This window comes from Syngnathoides biaculeatus, chromosome 6, assembly GCF_019802595.1.
Source record: "Syngnathoides biaculeatus isolate LvHL_M chromosome 6, ASM1980259v1, whole genome shotgun sequence".
NCBI lineage: Eukaryota > Metazoa > Chordata > Actinopteri > Syngnathiformes > Syngnathidae > Syngnathoides > Syngnathoides biaculeatus.
The window spans coordinates 31,079,174-31,100,166 of record NC_084645.1 but is presented as its reverse complement, the minus strand read 5'-3'; the positions used below and the strand labels follow the sequence as shown (position 1 = coordinate 31,100,166).

General features: G+C 41.1%; 1 protein-coding gene across 1 annotated transcript in view; it reads left to right on the top strand.

The window, feature by feature from the left end:
• Positions 1–211: 211 nt before the first annotated feature.
• The window catches only part of ano2a (anoctamin 2a), a 35,105-nt gene continuing 14,323 nt past the window's right edge, over positions 212–20,993 (top strand). The window contains exons 1-13 of the mRNA XM_061823245.1: positions 212–725; positions 7,149–7,324; positions 8,658–8,969; positions 12,946–13,041; positions 13,118–13,290; positions 14,634–14,688; positions 15,731–15,782; positions 15,872–15,927; positions 16,030–16,077; positions 16,157–16,221; positions 17,620–17,754; positions 17,824–17,984; positions 19,110–19,192. Coding sequence (XP_061679229.1) covers positions 7,172–7,324; positions 8,658–8,969; positions 12,946–13,041; positions 13,118–13,290; positions 14,634–14,688; positions 15,731–15,782; positions 15,872–15,927; positions 16,030–16,077; positions 16,157–16,221; positions 17,620–17,754; positions 17,824–17,984; positions 19,110–19,192 — 1,389 coding nt within the window. The 5' untranslated portion in view covers positions 212–725; positions 7,149–7,171. The remainder of the gene's footprint in view (positions 726–7,148; positions 7,325–8,657; positions 8,970–12,945; positions 13,042–13,117; positions 13,291–14,633; positions 14,689–15,730; positions 15,783–15,871; positions 15,928–16,029; positions 16,078–16,156; positions 16,222–17,619; positions 17,755–17,823; positions 17,985–19,109; positions 19,193–20,993) is intronic.

The following is a 20,993-nucleotide window of genomic DNA, read 5'->3' as shown; positions in this document are numbered from 1 at the left end:
GGCGACCAGTTCAGGGTGTAGTCCGCCTTTCGCATGAAGCTAGTTGGTATAGGCTCCAGTTTTCCTGCAACCCTTGTGAGGATAAGCGGCTCGGATAATGACATGACTTAATACTCGTCTATTTAAAAAAAAAAGAGAAAAAAATCAATCCACACGTACATTTCAACAGTGATTGTGCGGTTTCGCTACTGTCCTCTGGGTGCCGCTGCCTCCCACTGAAGCGTGTTTTTACCAGTGAAGAAGAAAGTGACCGCCAATTTATGCACACGTTAGTCAGACCGTATTTCTAGAAGTCGTGGGGCAAATTTTCGACTTTTGCCAAAATGTCACGTTTAAATACAATTTATTGTAGAATAGGGGCTGATAAATGTTTGCGCAAACTTTACAAAAGTGGAAGGCGGGCCAAAATGTGCTGTGAAACCACTTTTTTGTGACTTTGTTTTTGCTCTGACTTTTCCCTCCTGTCGAGTTTGGTATGAAGGCAAACAAGATGCCCGCCATGTCGCCGGGATTCAGGGGGAATTAGCGGCCTCGCGTGCGCGCGCCGAGCTAAACCCGGTGGGTGTCGGGAGCGTGTGCGGATTTTTTTTTCTTTTTTTTTTGAGTGTGTGTGTCCCACGTCAGGCCCGGGCCAACGCGCACCTCACGCGTGTCTTCAAATCATCTTTTATTTTCATCGTCGTCCACCTCCACGGGGGCAGCCAGCTGATCCTCCACGAGCACTAGTGAGTACCCACTTGTCTCTTTTGTCTGTATGTGGAAAAAAAAAAAAAAAACAATGATTCTGACTATTTAGCACACTTTTTGGTAAAGGTTTGGCATTTATCTGCGCGTTTATTGGACAAACTCGTCACCCAACTTGTTTTGATTGACAACACATTTTTTGTTAGTTGTGCGCGTATTCGTGTGTGGGGATGAGGCCCCAAGCTTCTTCCCCCTCCCCATCCGACCATCTGGATGCGTACAACTGTTGGGAAAAACAAAACAAAACAAAAACATTTCCACACTATCTCCAATTTGTTAATTATGATTGCAACAAAACACGATCACCTGTATTGTGAAACTGGTGCAGTTGTTTTCGTCTTTTGAAGACTGACATCTCTTAAAGACGCTGGTTTTTCAATCGATTTGTTTGTCTTTTATTATTTATGTAGATATTTTTACCTTTTTTTGTTGGTTGTTTAAATTGTTCATTGGCTTTATTATTTTCAGGGACTGTTTTAATGTGAAGCAGAATGTAGGTTTGTTGTCGTAGGTGTTACATGAATTACACGTGCACTGTAATTGATTAATTGGCAATTATTACATCTATTAATTAGTACTTGTGTTGTTTATCAATCCGTTGTTTAGAGACGTTTCACTCCTTCGTGAAAACAGACTTTTGGAATATTTTAAACATCTGCTTATACTTGGGAAAACAATGCTTCACATTTTTCGCAACGTTTCTGACATGTTACAGACCAAACCAGTTACTGAATCATGATCATTTTGTGTGCAATTTCACTGCAGTGTCAATTTGAAATGTCTTGTTTTTTAAAAAGGGGATGGGCATTTATAAATGTTTTTTTATTTCAGTCATCGATTAATAGAAAAATTAATTGGGTTGATTTTTAGAAGTAGTGCGAGTTGCGGTCCTAATGTTATGTTAATGTTTATGTTATCATAATAGTGCTAAGAAGCATCATGATAAACGACCGGTTAGGCCATATCTGTCTCACAGTTTAAATCAAGCCTCCCTTTGCATGTTTGTATTTTCTCCGGGTTTCCCGGTTCCCTCCCACATTGCAAAGGCATGGATGGTAAATTAATTGAAGACTTTAAATTTTCCGTGGGAGTGGATGTGACTCCGAATGGTTGTTAGTCCCTAGGTGCCCTGTGATTGGTTGGCAACCAGTTCAGGGTGTACCCTGGCTCTCGACTGAAATGAGCTGAGATAGGCGCCAGCACACCCATTACCCGTGTGAGGATATGTTGAAGATGGATAGTGTTTAAAATTAGCAGCATTTAATCTGTTGGAGTGACGTTAATAATCGACCCCCTGAGTTATCCCGGTACCTGCTTCCCCCTCGTATGAAGGGTGCATTTGTTGACCTTTCCGCATTTGTGTTGTTGAGCTGTCAGCAGAGCTTACAGGCCGGTAAGCCTGACAGACGTGTGCATGTGCCCTCCTGCCGGGCCTGTGCCAACATAACAATGTGTCCGCAGGTTACATGTTAACCACAAATCTGAGAGTGAGATGTAGTTTAGATACACATTTATTACCTTATAGGGAACGATGGATATACCGTACAAACTATTCAGGCAATCTTTTAATCATAGGTGTAAAAAATAAATTAACCCTATGTAGAATCAAGCAAAAACAAGCCTACTACCCCCTTTGATGTCACATGATAATCACACAGGTAAATATTGGGATTTTTCTGAACTATAAAGTAAGAGATGAGAAATATGGTTTCAAGATAAAAACTCCTCCAGTTTTTTTTTCTTTCAACAAATCCATTTTGGAATTTTTTTTCCAAATCGCTCTTTGCTGAATGACATGCAAATGACATAAATGTTGTCTTTTTTTTTTTTTTTTTTAAGAATCAACTTCAGGATTAATAGAAATTAAGACAGTATGTTTCCGAGGCGGCATGGTGGCTCAGATGGTAAAGCGTTGGCCTCACAGTTCTAAACTGCTGGGTTCAATCCCAGACCCACCTGTGTGGAGTTTGCATGTTCTGCCTGTGCCTGCGTAGGTTTTCTCCGGGCACTCTGGTTTCATCCCAAATCCCAAAAAACATGCAACACTTATTGGACAGTCTAAATTGCCCCTAGGTATGATTGTGGGTGCGACTGTTGTCTGTCTCTATGTGCCCTGCGATTGGCTGGCAACCAGTTCAGGATGTACCCCACCTCCTGCCCGTTGACAGCTTGGATAGGCTCCAGCACTTCTCACGACCCTTGTGAGGATAAGCGGGAAAGAAAATGGATGGATGGATTTTTATGATACAGATGCAGTGTTACCTGATATTATAATTCATTGAAAGCACTTTATTTTTTTCCCCTTATTAGCTGTAATGCCCTCACATGTGGGAAATGGGTGCCTTAGTCATCAATGCAATTTTAATTAATTTCATCATAGTAAGTTAGCACCTATTATTTCTGACATCTTGTAATGTCTGATTTCCAAACCTTATATAACCAAGGAACATAGTTTCCAATTGCAAAATCTCAGGGCACGCCAACAGACAAAAATATAACAATAAAGTGGATACATTAATGACTCTATGTACTTCTTGCCATTTAATAGAAGGCCTTTGTTCTATCTGTCACTATGCCTCACTGGCTTAAACATAAAGAAACATTATTTGTTGTACTGTAAATAAAATCATTCAACAATTAACTACACAACTATGTAGAATAAATGAAAAGGTGATTTGAATAGACACATTTGTAATCTGGGGAGAGCTAGAGCCTTGTTGGTTTGAGCCTTCGCCTACTTTCAACCAGTTGGCTGAGCAATCTTTTCCAGAGTTTAGCAGCGCAACATGTGGATAAAAGTCGCAACATTGCTCCAACGACCACCGGTAAAGTTTTTGTTGGCCCAACAGATAAACGACACAGGGCACTGAATGTACATATTGCTTTCCCAAATGCGGCCAGTTTAAAAGTGACTCATAGTGAATGGACGGTCGATGACTGCTTGGCTCTTATTCACTGGGGAACTGATCTGTTAAAGTCACCCCGACTGCTGATAAGGCTATAGACTGGTGAGCATAACCCTATGCCCACAGCTTTTAAGTGTCCATCACAAATCCTCCACTGGTTTCATTTTGAAACACCATATTACCAATACCAGCTGCTAAACCTGTCACCTAAAAAGGGTTTAAAAACTTTTCAAAGAAGATATTGCTCACATCTATCCATCGAATTTTTCTATCCAGCATTCATCCATACGTCTCAAGAGGTTAACAGGTCTACCTCACCGTTATTGAGGTTATGTGTGTGTAGTGTAGTGCATAATGTAAAGTACAGAGAAGGTCAGAGGGAGCTACATTGTGTCTTTGTAGGCCTAGAGAATGCCTATGACAGAGTACCAAGAGAGGAACTGTGGTACTGCATATGCGCAAGTCAGGTGTGGCGGAGAAATATTTTAGAATAGTACAGGACATGTATGAGGACAGCAGAACAGCGGTGAAATGTGCCGTAGGTGTGTCGGAAGAATTTAAGGTCAAGGTGGGACTGCATCAGGGATCCGCCCTGAGGCCCTTCCTGTTTGCGGTAGTAATGGATAGGTTGACAGATGAGGTTAGACTAGATTCCCCTTGCACCATGAGGTTCGCAGATAATATTGTGATCTGCCGTGAACGCTCGGAGGGAGCAGGTTGGATAGGATTAGAAATGAGCTCATTAGAGGGACAGCCCAAGTTGGATGTTTTGGAGACAAGGTTCGAGAGAGCAGACTTTGATGGTTTGGACATGACCAGAGGCGAGAGAGTGAGTATATTGGTACAAGGGTGCTGAGGATGGAGCTCCCAGGCAAAAGAGCGAGAGGAAGACCAAAGAAAAGGTTGATGGATGTGGTGACGGAGGACATGAAGACTGTGGGTGTTATTGAGGAAGATGCACGTGATAGCCTTAAATGGAAAAAGATGACACGCTGTGGCGACCCCTAATCGGGACAACCCGAAAGGAAAAGAAGAAGTGTAGTGCATAATGATGACCTAGCTTCTGACCTTCATTATGGCCCTCATATTCTCTGTTTACATTAGCTGTTTGTTTACTAATACACGGTAAACCGGGATTACCGCAGTTAGAATGTCCATATGTCCATTGAAGTTGACTAGTTTAATTGGAGGTGATCTTGTGTGGACACATCTTAGGTGGAAACACCAGTTGATATGGTATGAAATGAAACTTGATGAACTGTTTTAGTTGGCCCCAAACAGAACCGCTTCCAAAACACCACAGGAAAATAGCAACTGTCATTACCAAGGTAGCCAGTAATCTTAAACTCTATGGCGGTGATTCACTAGCGTTCTTGTTTTCTGTGAAGTTTCAAGTAATTCTGATGATTTGCATGCTCTGTTTGATCATCAAAATGAGATGCTTAGATGGTTCAAGAGAACATTGCTGTGTTTAAATGTCACATTTACATCCCAACTAGTAGGAAACATCTGGGTCGTTTCTGCGAAGAGTCAAGGTTTAGTCACACGTTTCATATATTACTATTTTACACTATGTCTTAAACCTCTAAAATTATACTTCCAACCTGGCACTTAAACACCCTTTTACTCCGTATCAAATTTCAAGATTAAAGGACAAAAGGTCTGAGAAATCCCCAACGAATGGGGCCCAGTGACCAAATTACCCCAGTAGATTGTTGCAAACGCCGCCCGCTCACTCAGAGCTTAATCCGAGCCTACATCTTCAACTGGGGCAAAAAAGCGTAGGGACAGCTTAACTTTGGCCTTAATGCTTCATCCGTCAGTTAAAAAGTGACATGAAAGTGGAAAGTCAAATCAAGGTCACAGTTCTGGGCAACAAAATTTCAAAATGCACCCTAATTGCTGATGCAGAATGTGTGTATCCTGGTAAAAAATTTTGTTTTTTCGGGGTCCCGGATGTACTAATTCCCTCAAAATTCACTCAGTAGTGTCTCCAGGAACCAGTTTCGTGCATAAACACCATATTGGACGGACATGTCAATCATATCAACTTGCATGAAAAAGTCAAGGAAACATCGGAATTGAACGGGAAGTTGTCAATTTTGGTTTGAATTTGCGGAAATTTAAGGACTTTGGTGAACTCCTACTATGGACTTTGGCCACATTAGCCCTCAATAGAATTAATGGGAATACATTTACAAGCCTTTTTTGGCAATACTGCTTTACGTGGATGGAGCATGTCAACTACAATTTTATGATCATTTTGGGGATTTATCATGAATAACGAAACTCGAAAACAATTATCGATGACATCAGTTTCACTGACAGACACAAAAATTGACCCATGCCCGAAATTGAACAGTCAGTCAAGCCAGTTTGGTTGGTAGCAGCAGCCATATTAGATCAATTCCAGGCCTCGTCTTTGACAAACTCCATTGAGTGAATTTGTTCCAGTTGGACGGAGGTGTTCTCGACCAAGGTTCTCAGGTGGAAGTAACCACTGAGCTTTGAGTGTCACGCAATGTCATCATCACGTTGTAACAGAAAGATTGGAAGTCACAGAACAGGCATAGAAATGGACGTCCTTAGGAGTGAATTGGTTGTTTCATTCATAGTAGTGAGAAGATAAGCACAATCTTCTTCTTTTCCTTTCAGCTTTTCCCGTTAGGAGTCGCCACAGCATGTCATCTTTTTCCATCTAAGCCTATGTCGTGCATCTTCCTCTCTAACACCCACTAAACTCATGTCTTCCCTCACAACATCCATCAACCCTTTCTTCGGTCTTCCTCTCGCTCTTTTGCCTGGCAGCTCCATCCTCAGCACCCTTCCACCAATATACTCACTCTGTCGCCTCTGAACGTGTCCAAACCATCGAAGTCTGCTCTCTCTCGCCTTGTCTCCAAAACATCCAACTTTGGCTGTCTCTCTAATTAGCTCATTTGTAATCCAATCCAAACTGCTCACTACGAGTGAGAAACTCAACATCTTCATTTCTGCCACCTCCAGTTCTGCTTCCTGTTGTCTCTTCAGTGCCACCATCTCTAATCCTTACATCATGGCCGGCCTCACCGCTGTTGTATAAACTTTTCCCTTCCTCCTAGCAGAGACTCTTCTGTCACATAACACACCAGACACCTTCCACCTGCTCTTCCAACCTGCTTGGACCCGTTTCATCACTTCCTTACCACTATGAAACTTTCAAAAAAATGTTTGTTCTTTGTGAACCTGTAGCTCAAGTTTGGCCACTGTAAGAAAAACAGAGGAAGAAAAGATTTCTCTTTTTTTCATCATTTTTCATTTGGGTGGAAAATCAGCTACGCCCAAAGAGAAAATAATGATTTGGTTTTGATGGGCACTGTCATAAATCTATATATACATGTCTATATATATACATCTATATACAACATGTCTGCCGTTTTAACGGGTTTGCATTATACTGAGAGGTTTCTATAATGTTGACACTGTTCAGAAGTTTCTCTCCTTCCCTTGTGCCATCAGAGGGATGAAACGAAAAAGGCCGCATGTCCGTCGTCACAGCAATGAGTGAGTCGTCGTCCGTTCACTCTGCAAAACTCGTCTCGTTGGCCCACTCACTTTCCGGGCTTGGGCTCGATGCCACCAATGGAGGCCCCCTTGTTGGCGGCCTGCCGGACACCGACCAGGTTCCTCCTCAGGTACTGACTAGTCTGTCTAATTTATATCAGGGGTGGGCAAGTTTTCGCCGAAAGGTTTGACTTATGAAAGGTTCAGATGAGCCAAGTCGTTCGTAGATAAACTATAAATAAGAAGATTACAATTTTCATGTAAAGTTATTTACAGTGGAGCCTCAGAGTTGAAACCATTCGGGTGGGCCATACAAATCGGACTTTGACCAAAAAAGTCAGAAAAGAAAATGCCTTGGTGTTCGACCCAATTCTCTGAGTCCGAACACTCGAGCAAAGCTGAGCCCATGTTGAACGCATAGCACAGTCAAGCCGAACGGTGCAAAGACAAGACACTCCCCATTTTGAGTCAGTCAGGCAGACATAGACTGAGCACGCACATTCCCCAGTGCTTCTCGAGAGTGTTTATTGTTTTTCCAGTATTTTCTTTGCCATGCCCCCAACAAACGCAGCTGTACTACCAGAAGAAAAGTTAAGTAAAGTTGTGCAAACCACAAAGAATTTAAGGAAGGAGATAATCGCTAAGTGCGAAAATGGGGTGCCTGTTTGTTACAGCTCCTGCCATCATAAGGCTATGTCAGCTATTTTGACTATTCGAAAGAATAAAAACGTAATAAAAGGCAGCAAGTGTTGCCAAAGGAGTGACTACCATTACAAAGCAAAGCTAAGGTCACAGAACAGAAGAAATTGAGAAACTACTGAAGAATTACACAGTCAAATCATGGAGGGTGACTTCAGCATGACACTTACTCCTTCGTTTCTCAAGTCTCTCCGATGCCATCACACAGTGACCAAAAAGATATATATATAATGATATACACATTCAAATTGCTTTAAGTTTATGCTTTTTTATTGTTTGAATACAGTTTCTATATGGTTTTAAGTAAAAATAATTTACACAGAAATTTACTATTTGGAGGTTGAGAACAGATTAAATTCATTTACATTATTTCCTATGGAAAAAAAAAAATTCAGTGATTGAAAAATTGGGACTGGACACTGCACAAGAACAAATTATGTTGAAACTCCGAGGTGACATTTTTTGTATTTTTTAAATTTGAATAATTTTTAATTTTTTACATTTTGTCATCTTTAAGGTAAATATAATGAATTTTTGATTAAATAAAATATGAAAAAATGATTATCCATTCAATTTCCGAGTCGCTTAACCTCACAAGGGTCACGAGAGTGCCGGAGACAATCCCAGCTATCATCAGGCAGGATGCAAGGTGTACCCTGAACTGGTTGCTCGCCAATCGCAGGGTACATGAAGACAGCTGTGTATTGTTGTGTTCCTTCGTTCTACCATTGAGCTCATACGTTGTGTTCACGGTTTTCTTTGTAGGAGTCTGGCATCGACCTCGAACCAGGGCTCTTTTTCGCTGACGGCAAGAGGAAGGTGGATTATGTGCTGTGCTACAAATACAAAAAAAGCCGGTCATCCAAGGGACGCCTCTCCATTGCGTCCAACGGCGGGATTCCCATCCCCATACCAGGCTTGTGGGAAATGGACCCAGAGTCCGGAGAGGCAGGAGGAGGAACTGCTTCGGGGGACGCAGAGGAGTCAAAGCTGTCTGAGGAGGAGAAGGCTCTCATAAGGGAGGAGTTTGAAACCGGCCTGCTCGATGCCGGCCTGCAGTTAGAACGCGATAAAGAGGTGTGTATGGTTTTAAGGGGCTTTCAAACTACCATAATTTCCGGCCAACAAGCTGCGACTTTTTTCACACACTTTCAACCCTGCAGTTTATGCGGTGATGCGGCTAATTTGTGCATTTTTTCTAACGTCCGCAAGGGGGCACTCGAGCACAAAAGGTAAGAATGAGACCGGCGGAATATATGTGCCGAGGAAGTGACTTTTACCGGCCCTGTTAGCGCTGCGCTAGCATTAACGCTGTGCTAGTGTGTTGCTGCTGTGTTACTTGCGTGTCTCAGTGATATTTACCAGTAAGTTTTATTTTAACCGGCCGTGATAGCGTTAGCGCTAGTGCGGCGTTAGTGTTAGCGCTAGCTTTTGCGCGGCGCTAGCGTTGCTACTAGGGTTAGCGCCGCACTCGCTCCACGCTAGCGTTAAACTCTTTCTGTGTACCGTCTTTCTTTGTAAATATCTCGTGTTTTAATGTGGTCACTTGTGGCTTTTACACAGCTGCGTCATATGTATGTACCAAATGGTATTTCCTTTACTAAAGTACTCGATGAGGCTTGTAACCAGGTGCGCTCTGTAGGCCGGAAATCACGGTAATTGTGATTGCGACGTTGAGTCGGCAAGGGCTGGGACAGTGGGGTAAATATGCCTGAAATTTGCCGCTATTTGCAACCGTGTGTATCATGGTAAAAACATACATATTTTCAGGGTACTGAAGACGACTCAACAAAAGTCACTCATTACTGCCTCTTGAAATTTATTAGAAAAAAATGCCTCCAACACTTTTTTCCCCCCACTGCTCAAGATGAAGGAGGCATCCCAAGATGGATAATCGCCAATGCAAAGTCATATTGTTTGTGAACATGGTGTCAAACCTCGCCATGCAGAGGAGGGTATAAGGACCTGCTCATTGCTGCTTTGTATTTTAGTAGTAATTTTAAATTTTTTTTTCATGACAGACATAAATGGGTCACACATAAGTGAGGCAAACGAAATTATCCTGTGGCTGGATGGCTGCCAAACAGGTTAAGGATAAGTCAGAGTCTGAAGCTGAGAACAGGCTCGCACTAAATTGTATCCCTACGAGAGGCTTTGGGTTGTGACCTGCTCATCTGCCCTCAACTTTTCTAAGATTTTTCACATTTTTTTAAGAACACGTCATTGTATTATTTCCATTTTTTTTAAGACTGCATCTTGGGCTCATTTATCCATTCATCCATCTTCTGAGCCGCTTATCCTCACAAGTATATACTGTATTCAGGAAGAGGCCCCGTAGCTCAGTGGTTAGAGCACTGGTTTGGTAAACCAGGGGTTGTGGGTTCGTATCCCACTGGGGCCTCCACTCCCTGAGAATCGTTGCGTCAGGAAGGCGTAAAAATTGTGCCAAACATATATGTGCGTTCATCTGAGATGACACGCTGTGGTGACCCTGAAAGGGACAAGCCGAAAGAAGAACAACATACTGTATTAAGGAGGCACGGTGATGCAACTGTAAAGTGTTGGCCTCACAGTTGAAGACCCGGGTTCAATCTTGCCCCACCTGTGTGGAGTTTGCATGTTCTCCCCATTGCCTGTGTGGGTTTTCTCCGGGCACTCCAGTTTGCTCCCACATCCCAAAAACATCCAACATTAATCTGGCACTCTAAATTGTCCCTAGGTATGATTGTGAGCGCAACTGTTGTCTGTCTCTATGTGCCCTGCGATTGGCTGGCAAGCAGTTCAGGGTGTACCCCGCCTCCAGCCTGATAATAGCTGGGATAGGTTCCAGCACTGCCATGACCCTTGTGAGAATAAGCGGCTAAGAAAATGAATGGATGGATAGATATATATCAAATCAAATCAAAAGCCTTTAATGTCATTATATGCTTATATTATATCCTAGTTAGAGAAAGAACATTATGTCTGCACGGTATACTTGGTACAGCCCAAGTATCTTGCTTATTTTAGAAGTGATGTGCATGTGTGTGTTTTGTGTGCGGGTTGCGAGGCGCTAGCGTGTTATATCAGCTGCTGTTTTGGTTGAGGATTAAGCCCGCAGACCACGAGTGTGAAGCCAAAAGCCAGATTATAGGGCCTTATTAGAGAGTGATCCACTACTCAGAAGTGTTTGTGCTGGCTTGAGAGAGGCGTATGGTTTGCGGGTGGGTTTCACTTTGATTGAATGAGTAGACGTGTGACGTCACTTCATACCATCTGTCAGTAACCCAAGTTTTTTTTCCTAAGAAAAATCAACTGGGTGAAAAGTGCAAGCCCATTTGTTTGAAAACATTGCTGGCATTTATTATATTCATAAAGGTTTTGATACATCTTTTGTGGATTATATTATTTTATGCAGGTGTGCGAATGTTGTGACGAAAGGAGCATTTAAAATTAAAGGATAGCTTTTCATGACACCTAACAATACAGCTGGAACAGGTGCGGCATGAAGGCTTGGTGTCCCGCTGTAAAGGTCATTGCTGTAATTAAATAATCTATGACTCTCTGGTGGAGTTTGTTGCTTTAAATATATACTTTGATACAAATTATTGGGCAACTCAGACTTTCAACTATCGGGGACCACAACATGAGTCTCTCTCCTGCCCATCGCAGCCATTGAACTAGAGGGATTCCCCTGCAGCATGAGATCACTAACTGACGAGTGGTGTCACCCTGAATGGCCAAGACATATGGCGCTATGGATAGTTGGTGGATGGCCAGCCTGTCTCAACAAGGCTACAGCATCAGCAATAATATTCATATGTGTTGACTATCAACAGTGAAAAATATCATTTGGATAATCATTTGGAATACGTGGTAGTTTCTAGCAATTCAGTCTGGGGTGTCTGGGCACCCATCAAGTGTAATATTAAACAACCAAGGAACTCAAATATGTCTGCGACAAAGCAATTCTTAATGTTATCTGATTGTGATGTAGCATTGAGGATCATTTACATAACAACTTCCCCCTTAATAAGTTTATCCGCGCACTAGGCTGAGTGATAACCACCATTTTCAGGCAACCACCAAACTCCACAGAAACACCGTAAAGTCAAGGAGAGCTGCAATATTGTTGGCTGTACAGATTTTTTTTCTCTTGATCTGTAAGACGCTTGTGGTGCCGGATCTGCACATCAAGTGACATGTAATTGGACGGCTTGGTGAGGAGGTGCTGCCACCACGAGTGAAACTCCATTCCATGCTTTGAATGTCTTTAGGGACACTCACCAGGTCTTTGCACTCCCCTCTTTGGACTCTGGGCTCATCAGGAAGCTGTAGCCTTGGTCGTCATGGTAACAAAAGCTGTTCTTGTATTGACACTCCCCACACCTGACTGCTTATCTCTAAGGGAGCGCAACCTAAAAGCAGTCGAGGCTAAAAAGAGTGTGTCATATTTCTTGATTCTTCGGGTATTTAGTTGAATGCATGTTGCAGTCAACTGCTACACCTAGGAAGCGTTTTAAATGGTGGAAAAATATCAAATTATCTCTCATGTGGGTACTGTAGCTGTTATCCTATTTCGGATGGATTTTGGTCCTGAGCTTGAAATAATGGAATTTCCTGGAAAACAACCTCATTGGAATACATAGTAGCATCCTAACAAGATTAGAGGACGCGCATCTGCCATCTTTTGTGTAGATACCGAGAGTCAAACGACCTTAAAATATTATTCAACAGTAGCCCTTTTCACACGGGTGCATCAGAGGTGTTACAGTACAGTCAGGATTTATTTGCCTGTGTGTTTCAGACAGCGGAAAAATCGCCATGTCTACTTTGAAATTTTAATGATATATAAATATTCAAACAATAAGAGACAACTGCTTTCAACACAAAGCACGTCAGCAATGAATCTCACGTACTCACATAGGATGGGCCTTACAATTATTTCCTTATGGACTTGCTAAGTGTGTTCCATGTCTAATACTACAGTCAGAACCAAGGTACATTCTTCTGTTCTTTTTGTTTGTGTGCCTCTTTAAAACAAAGTTGTTTTGGACGCGTGTGTTTTTCGCAGAGGGCTAACGGCATCACTTTTATCCGACTGCACATCCCATGGACAATCTTGAGTCGAGAGGCGGAACTCCAGAAGATCAAAGTTGCCGTGAAAAAGGTAGTTTATTCTCTCTTATACACACGTCTGATTTCAATTTATTTGAATTTAGTTCTTTCTTTTTGTAACCAAACAGAAATGTGAGCTGCGGGAAAGAGCGGGCATTGTAGGAATGTGGGATTCCATTGCGACAAAAATTAACACGCTGTTCCAGCCTGACATTCCTGATTTTGACATCCAGCGGGACCCACAGACACATGTAAATTTTAAGACGCTCAAACACCCTTTCATCAGAGACAAGCTCTACCTGTAAGTACCACCCCACTCACGGATTGCAAGTGAAGGTGAAATTCAGTTTGACAGAATTCCATTTCAACAGCGACATAACTTGAATTTGTAATTAAGTGCCGTAATCTATTACTAATCTACACTAACACAGTAGTAATGTCAAAATTAAAAATAACATTATGCAGTATATACAGTAAAGCCTCGGTTTTCAAACGTCCCCGTTTTTTAACAAATTGGTTTTTGATTGAAAATTTAGAGATTTTTTTTTTTGCTTCTGTATTCGAACGATAATCGGTACTCGAACGCCCCCAACAAACCTGGAAATAACATTGCGCGCAGCCTGACCAGCTGACCCACGACACGCTTTGTTGTTAATTTCCACCCCACTGAAATAGCATAACATCGCGCGTGGCGCAAGCAGTTGACCCACCCACGATGCGTTTTGTTATTGTCTATTCTATTTCGCCCCCGAAAAAAAAAACGGAAATGACATAGCGCAATCAGCGCACTTTTGTTTTTCTTTATAACGCAGCCTCTGTACACATTTATTATCAGGAAAAGCTAAAAAAAACGGAATGCATTATTTCTTTTTCCATTCATTGTAATGGGAAACATCGATTCAGTTTTCAGAACGGATTGTGGTCGAGAACCGAGGCATCACTGTATAACACCTATCCCAGCTGATTTTGGGCAAGGGGTGGGGTACACCCAAGACTGGAAGCGAGTTAACCAAGCACATATAGACAACCATTCACACTCAAAGTCACACATGAGGACACTTTACAGCAAAGTGGCCACTTTTTTGCCTTGAGAGTTACTTTTCAAATGACTCAAAATGATATGCCTACACCCCAAAAAAATCTTTATATAAAGAAATTATGGATTTTATACATACATATATATATATATATATATATATATATATATATATATATATATATATCACATTGTTGCTACAGCTGTGCCATAATACAAACACATCACACATAATGAGTATTATAATATAGTTCAACGTAATCAATTTTTATTTCTTAAAGTCTTCATCCCAACAAGAGATTTTGGAGAGCTTAAAATATTGTGGGAGCAGTTCATAAGGTTCATCAAGCCTTACATTATTTGATGTGAAAGAACTACCACAACTTTTCAGATAAGTGACAATAGAGATTGTACAAACACAAGTGTTAAAACAATGTTGTTGTTTTTTTGTGGGGGGGGGTGAGTTAGGTCCAACAGTCACTTCTGACATGAGAATTTTCTTCCATTTTTATCTCCTATTGGTGAAATGGGAAGCTGCACCAATACTTTAGTTCATTTAGTGTATTTTCCAGAATAGTAGTATCTGACAGCAGGTGTTCTCCTTGCAGGTATGACATCACGTCAACAGAAACTGTCTTTGACAATGCAACACGCAGCAGAATAGTAAGTGGAGAACAAAATTTTTAGGCTGCTTTTACACAACTGGTCCAAGTGCACGATTCTGATTGAATCCCAATATCGCATTTTTAGGTCTAGTTCCATCTACATTTCAAGTGACACATATTCCATACAGTTGTGTGTACGTACACTAACGAAACACGGGAAACAACCTTCATTAACAATCAAATTGCAGCTAAAAAAATCCACAGGTTTTAAAAACAGATAATCAAAAAAAAAATAAAAATCCATCCATCCATTCCTTGAACCTCTTATCCTCACGAGGGTTGCGGGTGTGCTCTGCGCCTATCCCAGCTGACTTTTATGGCAACCAGCCAATCACAGGCCACATAGATAACAACCAATGTCACTCACATTCACAATTACTTATAATACAGAGTCTTAATTTAAACTATCGTGCATGTTTTTGGAATGTGGGAGGTAACTGGAGTATCAGGAGAAAATATGGGGAGAACATGTTTTCTTCCACAAAAGAAGGCCCGATTCAAACCCATGACCTCAGAACTGTAAGCCATAGGTACTAACTAGTGGTGGAATTAATAATAATAATCACTAGAAAAATTATAACAATAATAATAACAAATGCATTACACATCAAGGTCACTGAGGTACACACGCCTGACTTTGGTGCGGGCAGCATGGGCTCAATTCCCACTCAGTGATGGTGTCTATGTGCCCTGCAACTGACTGGTGACGAGTTCAGGGTGTAGTCCGCCTTTGCCTGAAGTTAGGGATAGGCTCCAGCGCTCCCGCAAACCTTCTGAGGATCAGGATAATTTGTTTGATTAGATACAGGTGTACTGACAGTATGTCACCATTCGCTGCATTGTATATTTTATTCACTTTTGGAAGATATTCAGTTGTATGCATTTTTTTTTTTTTCGCTTTACTCTGCCATGATACACATGTCAGTTGTGTCACTTGAGTGCAAACAGAAATTGTTATTGTGTTACTTGAAGCATGCATTAAATCTATCTGTCAATTTGTGGGTGAATCTGACACACGTACTGTGTGTGTGTGTGTGCAGGTGGCAGAGATTATTTCACGCACCACCTGCCGACACTCCTGCCAAACCGCCGGTGAGGATCGCATTGTCCCGTGGCTACCATTTGAGTGCTTTTGGTCAGTCATGTTTCACGATATCTCAAATCCTGTGACTCTGCTGCAGGCATCATGTCCTTATTGGCTCGAGGGGTCTACATCTCTGCCTTCCCTTTGCATGATGTGAGAATCCTTATGTCATCATGCTTGGAAATAAAATGAGATGAATTATTTTATTGGTACAAGTGGAAATGTCCATATGTAAGCACTTATTTTGGAATACAGGGCCCCTTTTCTGGGAGAGGACGTAAAGATCAGCGAAATGACAGACAGGTGAGCCCTTATCTACAGTAGTTAATGAAGGACAATATTGCAAAGACTTTTATTTGTGGCATTCTTGCTTTTCCCTCAGGTCCTCCATGAAGAATGGGCCAACTATGGAGTCATGCATAAGTACCAGCCTGTGGACCTGATCAGGTTGCTCTTTAACTATCATCCATCATTTTCTTTTGCTTTTCCCCCTCCGGTGGCGAGTGAGGTGGAGTCAGTCCCAACTAACTATGGATGAGGGGCTGGGTATACTATGGACTGGCGGTTACTCAATTTCAGGGCACATCAAGACAAACAAGCATTTACATTCACACTTGAACCAAACATCTATGTTTTGGAATGGCGTCTACAGGCATTCACAGAAAGAGCCCATTTGTACCAATAGCTAGAAAGCAAAGCATGGAGAGTTATTGAATAGGGTGATTGATGGTTGCCAATACCCTCTCAAAATATTTCTACTGTCTTCCTTATTATGACAAGTGAATCCTCATCCATCCTGATAATTTTGAACACTCCATTCATTTTCTATTCACCCTAACATCCGGATTTTATACCATCGAAGCTTCCAGCCTACAGCATAGGGGAAAAGTATTGGCCCCCTTCTTAAATTAATATATTTGTGCATAGTTTCACCACTTTAGTGTTTAAGCTCATCCAACAAAAGTAAATATCACATAAGTGATATATTTTATCACAATATTATATCACAAGTGATATATATTTTCACTTATTAAGGAAAAAAAATCTTCAAATTTACCTGGCCATGTGTGAAAAACTAATGAATTATTTGGGACTAATCACAACTTTAAACTCGAAAGCAAATTCAAGAATAGAAAAGAAATAAAGTAATTGACATCAATCAGTTTCAAAAGGGTTAAAAAAGGCATTTCTAAAGCTTTAGGATTCCAGCAAACGATAGGGAGAGCATTACTCTCAAAACAAGAAACTCAGGATAACTTCCAAAGAATTGCTAGCCGGCCTCAGTTAAGGTCAGTGTTCAAGTCGTAACATTGAGGAAGAGACTGGGAGAAAATAGCATTCATGATAGGGTTCCAAGGCGAAAACCAATGCTGACCAAAAAGAACTTTTGCAAATAAACATCTCAATGACTCCCAACACTTTTAGGAGAATTATATATGGACTAATGAGATGATGGTTGCTCTTTTTAGAAAGTCTGTGTCTTGGTACATCAGCTTGCATTTGGGTTCTGCAGCAAGACAACGATCAAAACACACCACCAAGTCAACTTCTGAATGACTTAAAAAACAAAATGAAGTTTTTGGAATGGCCTAGCAAAATCTCATCCACTGCCTACCTCTATCACAGTTATGATGTACCACTGCAAGATATAATCACTCTACTGATTACCGAATTTTATTGAAACGGAGCATCATTAACTTTTGTAAAGGAAGAACCTTTGGCACAGCTCTGTTATTAGATCTCATTGAATTTTGCAAGGCTACCCAATGATGGGAGCAAGTTGAAAGACACAAATGGTGTATTTTTCATTCAAACCTTCTTCATATGTTGCTTCCATGTCAAAAGGAAGTACTTTGGGGAGCAGATTGGCTTGTACTTTGCTTGGTTGGGTGTCTACACTCAGCTCCTCATCCCACCATCTGTACTGGGCATCATCGTCTTCCTCTATGGCATCTTCACTGTGGACACCAACGTGCCAAGGTAGGTAGTCTGCTAAATCTGTAAAATTTAAGAATGGAAGGTATATCTAATGACAAACTGACTTTGTAGTCAGGAGACGTGCGACGACAACCTGAACATTACTATGTGTCCGCTGTGCGATGGAGTGTGCGACTACTGGCGGCTGAGTTCGGTGTGCTCGCTGGCCAAAGCGTCCTACCTGTTCGACAATGGAGCGACGGTTCTCTTTGCCATCTTCATGTCTCTCTGGGGTAAATAGCATGGCACTGTTTGTCTAGTTACATCTATGAAAATATTGTAAAAAAACACAAGGTTGTGTGCTATTTGTTGTTTGGATTTAAAAGTGTGAATGGGAGAAGTGGAGAGAGAGAGGTTGTTGTTGCTTGGTACTCATTTTTTCTCTCTCCCCACCGGCCTAACTGGATGAATTTAAAGGCTAAAGAGCGATCATCTGATTAGGCGCAGTTCTGTTGGGCAGCGGTACCCAATCATTTTTGGACCACCTACCGGTTTCAAGGTTTTGTGTAAAGACTTGACCAATATTTTGACACTCCTTTGATCATTGCCAATTTATAAAGTAATCCCATTCAGTATGTTCATGCAACAGATTTGCTCGTTCGAACATATTGCGCTGCTCTGCTCATCCCCAAAAATAAAATTGGAATGCAAAGGGAGAGTGACACACTTAAATTTGGTGTGCTTTCAGTATTTCCAGTATGGAGTAATTGTAAATGAATAAAGTTAGATATTTTTAAGGGGAAAAAAAAATTTGATTTTCTTTTTTTCAAGAATAAAGTCATAATAATACTGGAATTGAGTCATAATTTTACAGAAATATTATTTTGGGCATTTTCAAGATTACACTTAGTCTAAAAATAATCGTAATAAGTGTAAATGTCATAATGTGGCAGCACGATGTACAACTGGTTAGAACATCTGCTTTACGGTTCTGAGGATCGGTATTCAAATTCTGACCTCAACTGTGTGTAGTTCTCCCCGTGACCCCGTTCCCCCTTTTCCTCCCAAATCCCGAAAAGATCCACGGTATGTTGATTAAAGACGCTAAATTGCCCATAGTTCTGAATGTGAGTTTAGATTGTCGTTTGTTTATACAGTATGTGGCCTAAAATTTGCTCAGGACCAGTTCAGAATGTAGCCCGTCTTTTGCCCAGAGACAGACGAGAGCCAGCACTCCCGTCACCCTAGTGAGGATAAGTGGTACGGAAAAAGAAAAAATGGATGGATGGATGGATGGATTAAATTATCTTAAACCCTGCATCACCTACTAGAAGAGATGCATACACACAAACAATAATATATTTATTTATTTTGCGGGGAGAGATCTAAACCTATTTTATGTGTTTGTCAATTTCCAGCTGCTTGTTTCCTGGAGCACTGGAAAAGGCGACAGATGTGTCTGAAACACACCTGGGACATGACCAGCTTGGAGGATGAAGAGGTACCATATGTGAAAGGCACATGAAGCAACTTGTCACCATTTTGAGCACTTTGCCTTTAAATCCTTCACATAGTCTAATTATCTAATCTTTAATCAGTTGAAGTGAGAGTTTTAAAGCTCACAGGGTCCCGGGTCCACTGAAGTGTGACCACACACACACACACACTCACACACACCAACGTAAATATGCATACACGTGTACTAGCATGATTCTCCCTGGTCGTTGGAGTCCCTAATGGGATTGGTCTCTTCTTAAATGGGGTAAAGTTGCTTGAGAGGATGACCATAAATACTCACATGCTTATAACACTTTTCATCTGTCTGATGCATGTTTTTGTTTTCTTTACATTCACTTCCCGAAGGACCGGGTACAGGTGAGCATGTTTCTGTAGTCACTTGACACATGTAGAAGAAGCTAGGAGTGGGCCTCAAATTTACCAAATAAGGATGCCTAAGAAGCTGCAAGATTTTCTTCCCCAGAATCAACTTCCCCAGAAACAATAAAAAATTACATTTGATAAAATGAGCATTCAGAATGTTCAATCTAACACAAAATGCACAACTCACCTTTGAGGCACAATATTACATACAGTGCCTGAAAAGTTTCAAAACTTGTAACGTGTACCATCTATTTTGCTGTGTTCAGTGTGATTGAATGATTGCCTTCCACCAGGCTCCTCTATTGTCATAGGAACAAAACGATGTGTTAATTCCGCTTGTGATGTTTCTTGTCGGAAATCAAAGTCGATAGTCGCCTTTTTATTAAATATTCGCCAGAAGCGTCGGAAAAGTCGCTAGGTTGTACATGAAAATCAGTCCCCTTTCATCAAAATTTGCCATTTTGAATTAAAAATAGGCCATTTACGTTAATCATATAGATCTGATTTTCCCGGTTCCGCGAAGCACACATAACATCGGCGGCATGAGCTGATTTGTTGTTTTGTACTAATAAGGAAATGTTGCTACAGTTATCTAATTAGTTTACTGATATTAATACGATAATAAATGATATAAATGTATTAAGCGACAGAGCACTGTTCAGGATTCTGTCACAACACAGAGTGAACTAACTTAAAATTCAGAACTCACCGATTTAAAACGGCAACATTTTGCACTTGATATTTTCCTGAAGGATCCATTTGGGATTAGGCTTGAGTTTGGTTATATTGAAAAATGAAGTGAAATACAATTCTTTTCCAGAATGAAAGTGCTGAAAGAGGGGGATGTTATTCACGTTGCAAAACTTGAAGCAGGCATCACGTGCAGGTGGAGATGGGTCTGATTCAAGTTGGAGGCTAGAAAAAAAAGGCAAAGAAATGAGGCAAATTTAATTGGAATATTAAATGTGTACATCAACGTACTTGAGGAGTATAAGTACATATACAGTATATTGCCTTATTGTACTATTCAGTCTTCCAGATTGCTTAATTTATGTTAAAAACAAGTTTTAAATTCGCAGTGTGGGCTTGAGGAATCTAAAAAAAATTTGGTTGACGCGTTTATGCATTTGGTGTTTGCATTTCCGGAAATTGGCAACACTGACTGAGCCTTTGTAAACGAGTTCTTCTGTTTTCAACCATGTTGTTAATGCCAACAGTACTCATCAGCAGGGATGCACTCTGAACTATAAATAGAAAATTTTGCAGGTGTTTCAGAAGACTACAATGTTTAATCAGGTCCATTTTCTGGATTCTTACACTTTTCCAATGTGGGAAAGGCTTTAACCACCCACACCATTCTTTAATCTAGCGTACCGAGCATTTAGATTATCAAGAATTCTGTCGTGGTGTGTTTGTTACTT